The 16,779-nt window shown below is 37.8% G+C and overlaps 2 protein-coding genes across 2 annotated transcripts in view; one reads left to right on the top strand and one right to left on the bottom strand.

Annotated features, from left to right (window-relative positions):
* Positions 1–16,779, bottom strand: part of LOC127657969 (disintegrin and metalloproteinase domain-containing protein 22-like) — a 68,982-nt gene that overhangs the window by 19,709 nt on the left and 32,494 nt on the right. The window contains exons 7-14 of the mRNA XM_052147010.1: positions 7,666–7,735; positions 7,480–7,550; positions 6,535–6,609; positions 6,274–6,345; positions 5,102–5,268; positions 4,927–5,011; positions 4,720–4,810; positions 4,532–4,583 (exon numbers count right to left, since the gene is read on the bottom strand). Coding sequence (XP_052002970.1) covers positions 4,532–4,583; positions 4,720–4,810; positions 4,927–5,011; positions 5,102–5,268; positions 6,274–6,345; positions 6,535–6,609; positions 7,480–7,550; positions 7,666–7,735 — 683 coding nt within the window. The remainder of the gene's footprint in view (positions 1–4,531; positions 4,584–4,719; positions 4,811–4,926; positions 5,012–5,101; positions 5,269–6,273; positions 6,346–6,534; positions 6,610–7,479; positions 7,551–7,665; positions 7,736–16,779) is intronic.
* cldn12 (claudin 12) lies at positions 9,794–13,650 on the top strand. The gene is made up of 3 exons (XM_052147011.1): positions 9,794–9,927; positions 10,698–11,011; positions 12,003–13,650. The coding sequence occupies exons 2-3, from the start codon at positions 10,735–10,737 to the stop codon at positions 12,761–12,763; spliced, it is 1,038 nt and encodes a 345-aa protein (XP_052002971.1). The 5' UTR covers positions 9,794–9,927; positions 10,698–10,734; the 3' UTR covers positions 12,764–13,650.

Genomic DNA, 16,779 nt, shown 5'->3' with positions numbered 1-16,779 from the left:
GCCGCACATCTGCACAACATATCAGTACCAGGAGGGATGTTTGTTGCCAGACTGACTCACCACAGCTGTGTAGTGTCAGTTAACCATTGAGAAACATCCTGGTTCATTCTCACAGTTGTGACTTCTGCCAGAGTCTCTCCTTCATCAGTGTCCAACTCTGGTTCATACATATATGGCTGAACTCCGGCATTTATGCTGTCAGTCATATTAGTTCTGATTTGTTGTTGCTGTAATATCTGAAGCACGAGCTGTAAAGACACAGCCCTCTTCCTGAAAGGGGGCGGGGAGCAGCAGCTCATTTGCATTTAAAGAGACACACACAACATCAGCATGTTTTTCATTCCACCCAAAAAGAGACATTTACAACATGATATAATAAATGATCCGTGGGGTATTTTGAGCTGAAATACCTGAGACTTATATTACATCTTGTAAAAAGGGGAATAATAGGTCTCCTTTAACATGAGTTAATACACTATGAACAATTGTATTTTAAAATATGTACATTAAGATTAATAAATGCTGTAAAAAAGACTGTTAATTGTAAATCCTATTTTTTAACAAATAAAACCTTATTGTAGAGTCCTACCAATTAATCTGTCTCCTCCTTGCTAAAATATTTGATTGCTTTGACAGCTTTTCTCAACTGCCTGTGTCTCCATTTAAAATGACTTTTGTTTGGTTATACACAGATTTTAATAAACATTCTACAGTCAGATTTCAAATGTTACAAAATAAGGTTGATACATGACAAATTATTTTTGATTAATCCAGACATATGCCAGCTGCCTTATTCAGATTTCTAGAAACTGGAATACTGTTTTAATTGGGTTATAACAATCAGGTTAACACATTTACACATGGAGGCAGCTTATAATTTGTCTGAGAAATATATATATATATATATATATATATATATATATATATATATATATATATATATATATATATATATATATATAAACATGAGCTTGGAATTCATAAAGCAACAGGACTAAGATTTATGTGACCTGGTCACACTGAATGTAAATATCAGACTGGCTAGATGGAGAAGCTTTTGCTGTTGCCTTGGTAACCACCTGTGTTTCATTCAAACCAGCAGAGGGAGGGACTCAGACACAAAGAACAACAAAACACACTGCACAAGCACAAACACCAGGAGCATGGCAACTAATGGCGGGGAGAGAGAAGACATTTGTGTCTCCAGTGAACATGATTTGCAACCCCATCCAACGTGATGAATTCTACAAAAAGACCTAATTTGCTTGATATATTTGGCACACAGCACTTGATTTTAGATATGAAAAGTCATAAATAACATCACCTTCAATCTGATAACAAATCTTTCAAATGATCAAGTGTGTAACCCAGGAGACAAGGACACACAAGATATGTTAAGAATGGCATCCTATCATCTATTTAGAAGCAGTATTCAGTATGAATGCTGCAATACTGTGCTCAGTATGTTTCAGAGTTGGAACAGCTGAGTGGCCTACTACATTTGCCAAATTCTGTAGAATACAGAGAGAGTACACTGCATGAGATTATATATCCTACAAAACTTTACCTTCCATTTCCAGTGTGACGAATGAAAAGGTCGAGATTTCAACTATGATTTTAACATGACTTTCTTGACTCATTTTTTGATTGGATTACACAAATTTAAATTCAAAATAACTTCTGAGATTAGAAGGGGACATTATGTGCTAAATTAAACACAACAAAATGAGGTCATGTTACCGCAATGTTACATCCTATTGAAAATGTTTTTCACTGCATGCTGCTTCACATTCAGTACTAATTAAAACATTGTATGCAACATACAGTATACATTATACTCTGCAGTATGCAATAGGCAATATAGAAGTTTGAACATAGTCAAATAACAAATGTCCAAAGTACTCTCAGTCTTAGCTAAATCCACGGATTATGACAACACTTTCGATGCTTAATCATTCCTCTAACTACTCTTTATTCAAAAGACTGTTATCACATGGCAGCATGGTCAAATCCCAGAGCACCAGAGGAGAATGTTTCTCTCTCTTTGTCTCTTTCGGTTTTTGCCAGGTCACTGCCCTCAATATCCTGCAAAGTTCATTTCTAAGCACTATTCCAATCTGTTACATCTGCAACAAGGCAGTTTCAGGAACCCTTAACCTCAGACTGAGAATCAATATGTGCATATCTCACATTATGCCATGTGCGAATTGGAAAGTGTTTAAGTGGTTACTCTTCTTTTACCAGATCCTGAGTGTGTTCCTGACATATTAGGGCACATTGTCTTACCTGCTTGAGCATAAGTAATTAATTTTATAGTGTTGCAGGCACATGCAAAGGCATGTTAACAGAAGGAAAACACACTTGGGGGAAAACAGAGACAACAGAACATCCTGTCACAACAACACTAGAGATAATGGATCAGATTGAACATGCAGGCTTCATGAAAATAAAACTCCTTATAAAGGAGTCAAAGCATCTATCAATGGAGTGACAAGTCAACATGAGTGCATCTGTCTGAATGGTCATTGATTCTGGTGTTAATACCATGAGCTGTGAGAGTGTGCTGTAGCTTTCAGGACATGATGGATATCTAAAGGAACCAGGGGTGGACTGGGACTAGAAATCAGCCCGGGATTTTAAATAGAAGTTGTTTGGGGGGGGTCGCTGTCCTTTTCTGCATATCGCTGTCCCCTTCGGCATATCGCGCCACCATTTGTGGCCCGTTCTGCATAACGCGGCAGCTCATTTCAGCTTATCGCAGCCCATTCGGCCCGTTTCGCGGATGGCCCAGTGGCCCGCCCAGTTCTCCCGATGACCAGTCTGCCCCTGATCGGCCCACAGTGTGTCGGCCCACCGGGAAAATGCCCGGTATGCCAGATTACCAATCCAGCCCTGAAAGGAACCCAACCTGATCTATCTGGAGATGTGTGCATGTTAGAACCACTGTACTTTCTCATGCTCAGAAGATTTGACTTTTTGACTCGAGAGTCCCACATTCTCCTGACAGTGAGAAAGTTTGTGTAGCGATCAGAACAACACTTTTTCTCTCACATTATATTTATGTTTACGGATCCAAGGGAGGTGTTGGGAAACATTTGCATTGATAATAAACAATTAATTACTAATAAATGTGAGGATGTCTTGACAAGAGAAGAAGAATTCCTTCAGAAGCTAAGCACACAGCAGGATGAAGGTGAACACAAACAGAGAGTGCAGGTGTAAATTTCCGCTAAAGTCCTGTCACTAAGCCATTATACACCAGATAATAAATGTCAGTAAATTTGTCACCATAATTCTGATTAATTGGATTAAAAGCTTTTGGATGTAGACTGTGTGTTCTATAGGCTTTATGACATACGGCATTAGCGTGAAATTATGATCATTCTATTGTTTGAGCATGAATGATTGCATACAGTTTAAAGCTGCTAAAAGGGGTTGTAAATGAAATTTCCCCCCTTTACACTTTGAGAGGAGCCCAAAAATACCCATAATGATACATTTCCCACCATGAGCTTCTAGCCAAATTTGAAACCAGTAAAAAACTAAAGAGAGCGCAGGAAAATGCAAAGGGTTGAAAACGCCGCAAGTTCCACCATTTTGCTCGCTCAACTAAATAAATTGGAACATTGAGGAACTTGGCCATAATGCTATTAGATGAAGTTAGGAGCGGGGCTGAAGTGACTCAACAGCTGATTGGTCAACAGGACACGAGTGAGTAGCATGATACGGCGAGCGTCTGCTCACCTGCTGTCCCATTTGGGATCGAAGGGAAACGCAAAAGGTATTAAAACACACGGGTAAAGACAAATATAGACATACAGATGCACACTGTAAAATAAACATACACCTATCGCATCACATGTATCTGATCACCACACATCACAGCATTTCTCACAGTGCCTCTGGAAGGGACCACTGTTAACATTTCTGATTGCTTTCTGCATAAATACTAATTATAATTTATTGTTTGCAATGCTGTTGATAGGATTCTGAAAATGTAGGTAGCTTGAAAGTGAAATGTCAATGTTAATATATGAAATGTCAACAGTGGACAGCCTAACATAGAATGCCTCACTAAATTGATCAATAGCACTTTCTCATGAACATTTTGGGGATATACAAATCCTTCATAGATTGTAATATCAATTTGACACACAGAAAATGAAAACAGGACACAGATGTAGAATATGTTTGGATGCCAAATTATTTTCTGCTCCCTAGTGGACATTCATGAGAATAAGTGTGTCTGTCTCAAAGTGTCAAAGGCTCTAAGTTCTCCATTAAGTTAAAGAAAGTCTGAAAAAGTGTTAAGGATCAATGAGTGGCACAAATTTAAAACACTGATACATTTAACATATTTAAATTAGCTTATTAATCGAGCAACAACACAACACTTGGGGATACAGACTCAGCACAAACATGACAGGCTCTTTTAGTAAGATTAATATGCATTTTAATAGGGTCTCAAACATGTGTGTGTATCTGTGTGTCTGCTGGGATATTAAGGAATTCTGATTTATTAGTAACTTACCCAACATCATCCATTATGCAGCCAGACCATTTATCTTCACACTTGCACTCCCCTGCAAAGAAAAGTCAGATTACAATGACAAACTGTATGTATGTGAGAGAGCATTCCCATGTTTACAGCCATTGAAAAACCAGTCCTTAAAAATCATGCAAAATATAAAGGTAAGAAAACAGAAAGCGAACACTCACCATTTAAAATACGCTTCTTATCAGAAAAGATGCCGATGTTTTGTCCCAGTGACTGAGCGAGAGTTATGGCCATTTCCTCAGTCTTTCCATACTAACAGAGAGCAGAGGTCAAATCAGAGCAGTCAAAAAAATCCCCTGATAACAGCCTTAAAGGAGTGTTCAAAAACAATAATTTTCATTAGCTAAGAGCTTCTCACATTAGCATACCTCATTGACTCCGCCTCCTTTAGTGAGGGAGCAGACTCCATCCATATAAGAGGCTCCTCCCCAGTTGCTATGGAAACGGTTGCCCCTGAAACCAGAGAGAAAACTTGTTAGAAATGCTCTTTCACATGATCATACAACAAATATCTACTTTGTGTGTGTTTTCTTGATAATTTACGAGAAGAGGTGAACGGAGTCGCTCTTTTCTTTGATAAAGTCTCTTCGGTACTTCATAAACTCTCGTAATGTTACCATGGGGTCATCGTTGATGTTAAACCTGTTGTCTGCTGCCCATGTTTCCATAGCAACCAAGACAATTCTAGTGTTGAGTTGCTCTTTGAAGTACTGCAGATGTAAACAAATAAACAAAATGTTGAATAAGATGATATAAAAGATTAATAAAACTTCCAAGCTGAATTTAGACACCTAAAAGTAACTTAATATAATATTACATGTCTACGAAATCACTGATATACATTTATTCTCCCCCTTTTTCTCCCCAATTTGGAATTGTGGGAATGCCCACAATTCCCAATGCGCTCTAAGTCCTCGTGGTGGTGTAGTGACTAGCCTCAATCCGGGTGGCGGAGGATGAATCTCAGTTGCCTCCGCATCTGTGACCGTCAATCCACGCATCTTATCACTTGGCTTGTTGAGCATGCTACCGTGGAGACATAGCGTACATGGATGCTTCACCGAGAGCAAACCACATTTTAGCGACCACGAGGAGGTTACCCCATGTGACTGCACCCTCCCTAGCAACTGGGCCAATTTGGTTGCTTAAGAGACCTGGCTGGAGTCACTCAGCACGGATTCAAACTCACGACTCCAGGGGAGGTAGTCAGCATCTTTAATGCTGACTACCCAGGGCCTTATTTTTTTACCATTATTTTTGGTATTTATAATAAAAGCAATTATTTGTTCTGGTCAACACAATTTGGTTACATACAACAAACTGTCCACTACCAAAGCCGAAAAATTATTGTCACTCATTTTCAAAAGGCATGCTGATGATTTCGGAATGATCCTGCGCAACAAGCTATTTCAGCCAAATGTCAATTATCTCTCACAGAGGGCGAGAGAGAGAGGAAGAGATGGTCAGTGACTGTCAAGGGTAGATAGACTGACAGACAGATAGACAAAGCAGATCAGGCTGTCACTGTCACTGCATAACGTTTATTTGTCTTGTGAAATGATGAGTACAAAACTAAATAGTGTTTTGCAGTTCCACAACACTAGGTCTGTTTAATGGATCTTCAGTGTCAATTTATTTTCAAATACATACCTGAAAAGAATTAAAAAAAGTCACTAAGATGTACTGTATATAATATGAGCATTCTTTAAACTTACCAGATCAGCCATATTTACAACAGACTTGGCATAGTTATTTGTTTGTCCAATGGAAAGGCGATGCTTCTTGTACTGAGTAAAATAAAAATGTGCAGATAAAACTGAGAAAAACATAATTCTTAAATGAATGCATTATAGCCATGATGAAGAACAAACAACAAAGTTGAACAATAAAAAATAATGCGAACTCTAAACTTGAACTTGACCAATCTTCTGGATTGGTTTATAATTAGATCAATAATGGATTGTCACTTAACTTACCATCAAATGATCATTTATAACCATCAGTTCAATATACTTGGTCTCGTCTGCAACACTCCTAGGATTTAGAGATATCTGTGCAAGAAATTTTAAACTACATCAGTTTACTGCAGTTTAAGAACATATGTACTGGATGTATAGAGCACTGACTTATACTGTAGAAGAGCTCTGATACATTGTCAACTATAGGGATGGGAACCATAAGGAATTTAATGATTCAGGAGGTTCTGATTCTATACCACTTAAGAATTCTGGTTCCTTAATAATTTAATTAAGGATTATTTCAGTACTTTGAAGAAGACAGAATGGACAACAGATAATGGCAATGCTTATGATGGCTCTGATGCATATATTGTAAATTGTATGCATATTTTATTAAAGCATTCAGTTCACATTGGTGGGAAAACTGTTCCAGAACCATTGATTCATTCAAATCATTTGGTTCCAATATAAAAAAAAAAATTAAATCCATGCTGAATAAAGAGTTCACAGTTCAACCTTGGTGACAACCATGTTTCATGTCATCATCACCTTGCAGCCTGCAAAACTTGCTTATGCAAAGAAAAAGCTGATCCATACATAATAGTGCCATAAAGAAGTCCACAGCCTGCTTTAAATATTTAATGAGAGTAAGAGAGCTGAAGAAAAGAGAGACACAGAGCAAGACAGAGCAGCAGCACTCACAGCACTTCAGATAGTTGAAGCTTTATCGGATACACACAACCTCTTCATAAGGATGAATATTTTTTGTGTTTTGTTTTTCTCCACTTTTCTACCCAATTTTGCATGCCCAATTCCCAATGCACTCTAGGTCCTCATGGTTGCCTCAGCACGCCCTGGACTCTAACTTGTGACTCTAGGTGTGGTAGTCAGTGTCTTTACTTGCTAAGCTACCCAGGCCCCCTATAAGGATGAGTGTTGAGTGTTTTAAGACAGTGTACATACCTGTCTCTTTTTCCTCCTGTGAGCTGTTCTGGACAGTGGAGGGTTCTGGAATGGTGACTCTGCCAGAGGAACTTCACAAAAAAACTATAAATATCAGTATGGACATTTGAACACATACGCTACTGCACAGAAAACTAACAGATTTTGCAAGTCTTTGCTTTATGAAGCATTGTCCATGGTCCATACCAGCAGAAATAAAGTCCTCAGGGGGTTCAAAACCAGGAGACTGATAAATCATGTGCACATGACCATCCTCCTGCAGGAAAAGAATGAGAGAAAATTATATGATTCATATCTGTGTTATCTACACACAGTGGGTTTAATGGGACACATATGGCTCAATATGTATAAGAGATTGTAGCCTAGTTTCCATCCACTTTTCGCACTATTTTTTAATCGGCAATATGAAAATGCGTAAAACAAATTTTACGAACTTTTCCGCCTTCTGTCTGTTTCCATTCAAATGACCTTATATCGATAAAAAAATCACTGTGTTGCATAAGTTTTGGTTTATCACAAAAGAAATCTGCCCATAAGTCGTTTCAATAAAGAAATGTGCTAATTCGCCTCCCAGATGTCTCTATTTTTTTCCCTCGAGTTTTGGTAAAATGGGGAGAGTTTTGAGACAATTCATTGAAATTAGCCAGCTTACTCTCATTTTAATTTCACAAATAAAAGCAATCAGAAGAGGAGGAATTGCATTCAAAGGGGAACAGTTGCCCTTCTGATAGGACAGTAATATTGCTCCTGATGTTGTGTGACTCGTCATGGTCCTGTTCAAACTCGAACCTGTAGTGGGGAAAACTTTCAGTCTTAGTATAAGGACCATCCATGTGTACATACTGTGTCCACAGCAATAAAAGAAAAAACTTATGTGGTGTTATATCAGGGTTTACATATGATACATTTCTGATATTCAATAGGCTATTTTGAACAATAATCTAATCTAAAGCATCGCCATCACTACTACATTATTTCCTGTATATTTATCCAACATATTTTAATGACCAACTGAACTTCATTGCCATCAAATATTAATTTTAGCATCATAATGCAATTCATATTTTCTGAAGAAGCTCAGCAAATGCGATCTGATGTAAAGAGGGTTAATTTATTTAATTTCATAACGGGAATTTTGCCAGCATTTTTTCAAAGGTAAACTAAACAATAATTTTATAGAATTGGGGAATATGTTAGTGTTCCAAAAAAGCACACTGATGTTATTCTACTAGTATTGTGTATTTATTTTTTATTTAAAACTTCTTTGTGCACTGCTGTCTATTATTTTGAATGGTGTGTAAAAGCAACTTTAATAAATAAACAGATGGCTACCACGATTAAATTAATCACAAAGAGTGGCCATTCATTTGTTCACCGTGCACTTGTCGATGTGCATGATACGAGATATTTGTGTTGGCGATCCTGGAGTGCATGTTTGCAGTTAGGATCTATATGCCGTTAAGATCAATCCATAATCACGTACAATAATTTGGCTTTCAAATATGTATACCTTGTCGTTATGATTAACACAGGCTAACGAATGGGGTAAACTCTGTCATGTGACACTACATTTTTGCGTAAATGGCAATTTTCTTGACAAAAAGTGTTTCCAAACCAGTTTTCCGCAACATTTGAAGTATCGACATAGAGTTTATGCGCTAGAGTTAAACGGAAAAATATTATGTTAACAATTTTTGATGCACTAAAAGTTATTTAGCAAAAACTCCTTAGATGGAAACGTAGTTAGAGAGAGTAGGACTGTCACTATAGATAATTTTTTTAATCGAGTAATCTGAAAATAATTTTAATGATTAATCAAATTATCGTGACATCCCTATGAGAAAGTAGGTTCAAATTCAAGGAAAAATAAATAAAATAATTTGATAAGCTAATGATTTTACCAAGGGGTAGACATTTTTTTTCCAGTTTTAATGCTACATATAATATATGGAAAAGATAGGCACTAAAAATTACCTATACAAATGTTTTTTAAAAGTCACTGTATAATTCCTTCACTGGCCATCTTTATCCCGTTTATTCAGATTCGGATTCATGACCCATTACATTACATTATCAAAGCATTAGTAACATTATACATTTACAAAAAGAATAATGAAATTTCTAATAAAAATATTTATAAATTAAATAAAAATAAATATATACTTTGAGCAGCTGGAGCAGCTGCCCCCGCGACCCGACAGGGGTGGATATACTTAAAAACAATAAGGATGAAAAAAAAAACATTCTATTTCTATGCAGTGAGCGGTAAACCTGTGAGCGTGCCGTTGACGTCACACCACACCCGCCTCAAGTTTGTGCGCGCACCCGAGAGTCCTACTCACAAAAAAACACGACGCAGGTCACGGAACCGGCCAGATGATCACCGACAACATGACACAATGACAATAATATCGCCACAAGAGTCTTCTACAACTTGTTGTTAATCAGGTATTTGTGACGTACCGGTGCTGGTAACATCAGTCAGATACAATTCAAGCGCAACAGGTTGTGTTGTTAGCCGTTAGCTGAGATTAGCCTGTTTGCTTTAGGAAATAAGCTTCAATAAATCTACTAAATATATCACAACTTAAATGTAATTAAACCACAACTGAAAACACTTTATAATCGTCTACCGGCTACAGAGGTTAAATAAACCAAATGTCTTTCAGCTTCAGTACCAGTAAAATCGCTTCTGATGCAGACAGTAAGAAAGTCTTGACAGATGCGACTCTCTGATATCTATTGTGCTACTGACAGCACATATACACACACACTTTAAACATAGACATACACTTACTTTTCTTACACACACACACACACTTGACATCCAGTTGACTCATACTGTATAATCAATACTAGACATGATCAAACTCTACACATAGACATTAACTCTCTTTACATTCTTTCTAAGACACATACTCAACACAGAGCCATATATGTAATCTTCATATACACTGTCTACACATGCAAAGCTTACACTCATTCTACACATACAAACACTCAAACTTAACATGACACACACACGCGCGCTTAAAGGCATAGCCTAACTATGGGTGTGAACAATGCAATCATCACTTCTCTTACATTGTGTCTGTAAGGGAGTGAATATTACTGTAGAATTTCCAGTAAGGCTATGATTATGACAGATTTTCCCATGCTTATCTACTCACTGGTATTACAATTTTGTAAGCAAACTTTTTGTTCTTTCTCTCCTTCAGGATTAAAATTTACCCCAAAGTAGACGTCACCCCAGCCATGTCTTGCCGTGACATTCATGCCACCAATGCGTTTTCCTTCATCATCGCACTGCTGTCGGTGGGCGGTTTGACAGTTGCTACGCTCATCCCTCAGTGGAGAACCACACGCCTTCTAACCTTTAACGTCAATGCCAAAAATGTCACTGTGTATGATGGCCTGTGGACCAAGTGTGTGCAGCAAGATGGTTCATCAGGTTGTTATTACTTTGATGCAGACTGGTACACTAAAGTAGACCAGCTGGATCTCAGACTGCTGCAGTTCTGTTTACCTACTGGTAGGTGTTCATTACAGCCTCACAACGTGTACAATGACATTATTAGTCACTCGTCACTTTTGAAGTGTAATTGTAGTGGGCACCGTTTGTCTTTAAAGGGTCAGTTTACACAAAAAATGTAATTCGGCCATTTGCTCGCTTTTATGTTGATCAAAACCTATATGACTTTAGTGGAACATGAGGGCCAGGTTCACACAGCAGCAGATTTCCGGCTGAGTTCGGGTCAGTTTTTCAAGTATAAATTGGAAAAATAATAAATATATAACAATGAAAATAAAGTATTTGTATTATTATGTAACAGGCTACATTTATCTAGTTTATAATATTTTAACATTTTAACATAATTTGTTTCAAGCACACACTCTGTTCACACTGAACATGCTTTTGCATTTGTTTTTCATTTGCAAACATGTTTTTCTATGCAAACAAGTTCTGGATAGATATTTTTCAGTTTCAGCATCTAACGGACGGACTGCCGCATTTTTAGACACCATGTGAAGTTAAAAAGAACTTACATTTTTAAAAATGTATCTTGAGACACCTGCTCTCTGTTTTGCGTTGTGTCTAGCTTGGTTTAGTGCAGGTTTTGCAAAGATTCAATATTCTGAAGAAGTTTATCTGTTACAAATATATTTCAATGTTGTTTATTTTTTTGCTCTGGTGTGAAGGGGCTGCCATGCCTCTTTAAAACTGTATGTCTACTGTTACTATACTGTTGCCTACGATGCTTAAATTAAATGCAGCCTATTGCTAAAAATGTACTTGTTTGGAGAAGAAATGATAAAGATAGTGATTTCGGGTTTGGTGGTACCTGTTGGATCTGGTCACATGGTCTCAGGTACAGGTCGTGTATGGGCTTCAACTTAATGTCGGTGCAGAACTCTTGTTTGGAACAACATGAGAGTGAATAAATGATGAAAATTATCCCCTTTAACTCAGATTTTTGCTGAATTATTTTTTAGTGTTGACGTTAACTCATTCCTCTTCACAGGTCTGTTTTTTTCTAGCTTGGCTCTTCTTCTCTGTCTCACTGGCATGTGTAAAACCTCTTGCTGCTCAAAGACCCCAGATGACATTAAGAACAGCCGTTGCTTGGTCAACAGTTCAGGGTGCCATCTAGTGGCTGGAATGCTTTTTTTTCTAAGCGGGGCAATCGCCATGCCGCCCTCTGTCTGGTTCCTGTTCTACACACGAAAACTCAATGAACGCTACGATAATCTGTTTGCGGTGGAATTTGGGGTTTATGTGGCCATTGGCAGTGCTGGTGGGCTGATCTTAGCTGCTCTGCTGATGTTCATGTGGTATTGTATGTGTAAGAAACTGCCTTCGCCCTTTTGGTTGCCTCTCCCTGAGGTACCCGATATGACCAACAGCTTCTCAGCGCAGCCCCTCATGACCAATGGCCTGCCCTCTCCTGTGACCTATGTGCCCCAGAGTTTCCCTCCTGCTTTCCTGGATACCCCCTCTTTTGTCCCAGCAATGGGTTACCCTCAGCCTGCACCCACACAGCCTCTGCCACCCCACGTCTATATGCCACAGATGCTGGACGGTTATGGATCAGAAGTTGGAGCCTCACAGGCATATAGTTATGCCCCCTCTCAAAACTACACCCCTTCACAGTCATACGCCCCCTCTCAAAGCTATGCCCCTTCTCAGGGATACGCACCCTCACAGAGGTATGCTGGGCACCGCTACTCCACACGCTCCCGTATGTCAGGCATTGAGATTGACATTCCTGTCCTTACAGAGTGACAATGAGAATGTAGAGTTGGGTGTCCAGAGGTTTTGGTCAAGGTGGTGAAACTGGCATTGTATGTATTTCTACAATTAAAAAAAAAACTTTGATGTAGGATTACTTTGAGAGCAGTTTTGGCTGTGATACTTTGGTGAATTTGTGAACGAAATGGTGAAATTGAAAGAAACTATTCAGTTCATGTAGCATATGCCTCTCTGTCATAGCACTGAAAATGGACAAGTGAACAATGCTGGGGGGGAAAAAAAAAGCAATAACACTAGTGGTGTTAGAAAGTTGTGTGCCTCATTCATGAAACATGAGCAGAAGGAAATTCTGTGTAAATCAATCATAAATCTGTCTCATTAATTGTTGCATAAACAATTTTAATTTTTTTTATGAACCCTTTGTCATTATTTTGCTCTTAAATCTAAATTGTAACTGATCAGTGGTGACTAATGCTGATGTAAAGCACTGTTCTGACCTGTTAGTTAATGTCTACTAATTTTAATATGATTAGTAGCAATAACATATATTAGAAAGAGTGCTTACACATGTATTACTGTCAATGCCTTGAAGTTTCGTCTTTTTGACTTTTCGTCTTTTGCCATGTCCTTTTAAGGAATGTTTATGTTTCTTTATTGTTCTAATATCTTGATATGTTTCCCCTGCTGTTGTTACAGAATTGCATATGTGAAGGTGACATTTTTACCTTTTTTGTATTTGCTAATGTTTTTTATATTTTTTTATGGAAAGAAAATTGTATTTTAATTTCTGTTTTTATCTGTTTTTTTTTTTAAGTTTAATGGAAGTACAACATGAACTGTATAAGAGAAAAGTTTACTTGTAACCTTATTTTACTTAATTTTTACAATTTTTTTTTTAAATACAAATGTTTTTTTTTTTTTTTTTTGCTTTAAATGATAGGCAAACACTTTCTTTTTAAATGATTAGCAAATAACTTTGGCTTATTTCTCTTTTGAATCTCTGTTTGATGCCTTTGTGCAGTTTAATCACTGTTTTTGAGTTATCAAAAGAACTAGATCTACACATTTTATGATATTTAGACATTTTTAAGATTTAGACTTTGAAATGAGCCTTATGTGAGCAACAAATCATAAATGAAAGATATGGTATTGCATTCCACTCTCTCTTTAATTGTAGAGATGTTTTGGTTGGTGCCTTTTAAAGGTGCCATACCAGAGAAGTCATTGTATTGTAAATTGAATATACTAATGTGTGTTTATATTTACGGTTTATGTTACACTCATTCCATTGCATCATGTCAGAGAAAAACACTAATGTCTTAAACTATAGGTCCTTTTATATTGCCTAAGAAATATTGCACATTGATGAAATTCATTTTGCCTGTTTTTAGTGTTCTGTTGTCAAATGTACTTTATTCTAATTAATGTTTTTTTTCTTCACATATCAGTATATAGACTACTAATGCCTTTAAAGTTTTGTTTTAAATAAAAGTGCAGTTTATTGAATAAAATGTTCTGCTGTGATTTGCTGTTTTTGTTCCTAGAGTTACATTGCGCTGTCATTTGGTGCCTTAATTGTTTAAAGCAGGTGATATCAGTATTATCATCTGGTTTGAATCTTGCATTAAAGCATTTGAATAACCAGAGTGCTTTTTTGCTGTGTTCTTGGTGTGAGCAGACCTTTGAGAGTACTGAAACTGTCAGAGAGAACATAAACACACACACATCCTACTTCCACACACAACTGCACGCTTGCACTCAGTGTCAGAGGGGAATATATTTAGTGCACTAGATAAGGAAAACTAGGGAGGCTCTTGCACTTCATCTCAACCCCCTCCCTCTATCTCTCGCATAAACTCACGTATAAGAGGCGGCAATTTGTGAGGGATTAGACGTGGAACGCAGATGGTCTCAGATGTATTGGCTTAAAATAAGATGGGGATTTCTGCAGAATAGGGTGTGTGGATGTGAGTGAGTGTGATCTCTTGGGGACTAGATCATGAATAGAAAGCAGGTTGGGGGATGGCACACTTTTTTTGTTTGGAAAATGTGTTACGGATGTTGAGGGGGTGGGATGCCTGCTGTCCCATTCCAGAGATGATCACTCACCCCCCACACCATCAGCACGACTGTCCACTGACCTTAGGATAAAGAGAAAATGAGAGACAGAGAGAAAATGGAGAGATGTCTCTCTTTTCATACAAAGCCCTCCTAACATACTGTAAGATTGAACCCTCGTTCCAAAAACACACAGTTCCTTAGAGGTTTGTTCAGATCCCTAACATTAGCAATTGAGCACAACAGTCTGGTTCTGGAAGAAAAAATCCCATTCATTTTCTCCATAGATTAATTGATTTTTATCGATTACTTACAAACTTTTGAAGGCAGACCTACTGTGAGCTCTGAGGTTGTTAATCGATGGTATATGTTTCTGTTGAAGTCATCAGTTTGTTTTATTTCAACTTTATTTAAAATAGGACAAATTAATTAATTAACAAATAATTTTTTGTGGTAATCAATAATATGCCAAAAATGCTGTCAATTGAGCTTAAATTGTATTGAACATGGAATATTCATTTAAAGTCAAAGCAACTTATGTCTGTGTAATCCTAACCCTATGACAGTTTTTACAAAAGCCATTTCATTGTGTCCATATTAATCAGCATAATGGGAAAATGTTCTATGTGACAAACTGGCAAAACATTACACAACAACAAGCAGAGGAAGAAACAACTGTGTAGAATCATACATTTATGCATTTGGCAGACGCTTTTATCCAAAGCGACTTACAGAGCCCTTATTACAGGGACAATCCCCCCGGAGCAACCTGGGGTTAAGTGCCTTGCTCAAGGACACAATGGTGGTGGCTGTGGGGATCGAACCGACAACCTTCTGCTTACCAGCTCAGTGCTTTAGCCCACTACGCCACCACCAATACTACATACTGCTCACACTCACCTGATGCACCATTTCCTTTAAAGTTGCACTAAGCAATATTTGATACTTGGCCAGTAGAAAGTACAGGAAAAGTATAAAGTCTAGTCTTGGACTTGATACTGACACAGAACGTGAAAGTTTTCACGTGATCTTAACATGGCTGCCACCATGAGGGTGGCCACCATGCTTATTTATTTTAAAACAGCTTTTTCAAGACCACTGATATGACTGCAGTCTTTGTCTCGAGTGAGTTTGCATAATTTTAAGCAGGTTTGCCAAAAGTACTAATAATTTATTTAGGTGTAAAGAGACCAATTTGCATCTTTGTGACAGACTCGGGTGGTTTTTCAAACCCAGCACATGAGTTATTGCTGTCAGAGAAGAGAGTGACATGGGCAGTAATCAGTGCTAGATGTCATCAGATACAGTATCCCTTCCTGTAAAAAGACACGCTAACCATAAGCCTGGAGCCTTTATCCTAGTGAAGACGTCACCGTTCACCAATCATACCCATATAAACACTCATTTAAGATGCTAAATGCTGTACCCATTGCCAGACATGACAGATAAAGCAAACTGTCTGTGGTACTTAACAGGTTTAATTCTCTCATTAAGATGATAACTTTAACCCTGTCTGTCTCTTAGAATGTTCTAAATGACACAATTAACTTCAGTACTTCATTAGCTCATTCCTCTGTGAATCACTTAATGAATCAGATCATCGTTTGGCTGCCGAGAAACGACATTTCCCTCTCTCAAACCTCAGTGAGTGTCACAGCTTTAGCTTGTCTTAAAATTATATAACCTCCTTGCTCTCTGGGAGTGTTCACATGGGGCTCTGCTATTAGTAGCTAATAGCAGTGCTTCTGCAGAATCAGGTACCTCTATCAACTGTGTGATGAGCTTATCAGTCAACATATGACCTGCCTACCCAGGAAAACCATGTTAAACTCCTCTGGGTTTGTTTCTCTGCCTCTAACAATCCCAGGCTTTAAAAAATTTGAGTAGAATAGAGTAAAAATTAAGGGTAACTGTTTCTTTTGCAACCTGGCATAGAAATAGTTTACTGTGTGAAATGGGAAAAAAATAACCCCTGCCTCAAAAATCTGAAT

This window comes from Xyrauchen texanus, chromosome 17, assembly GCF_025860055.1.
Source record: "Xyrauchen texanus isolate HMW12.3.18 chromosome 17, RBS_HiC_50CHRs, whole genome shotgun sequence".
Lineage (NCBI taxonomy): Eukaryota > Metazoa > Chordata > Actinopteri > Cypriniformes > Catostomidae > Xyrauchen > Xyrauchen texanus.
Note: the sequence above shows the minus strand (reverse complement) of the source record. Positions and strands in the feature narration are given on the sequence as shown.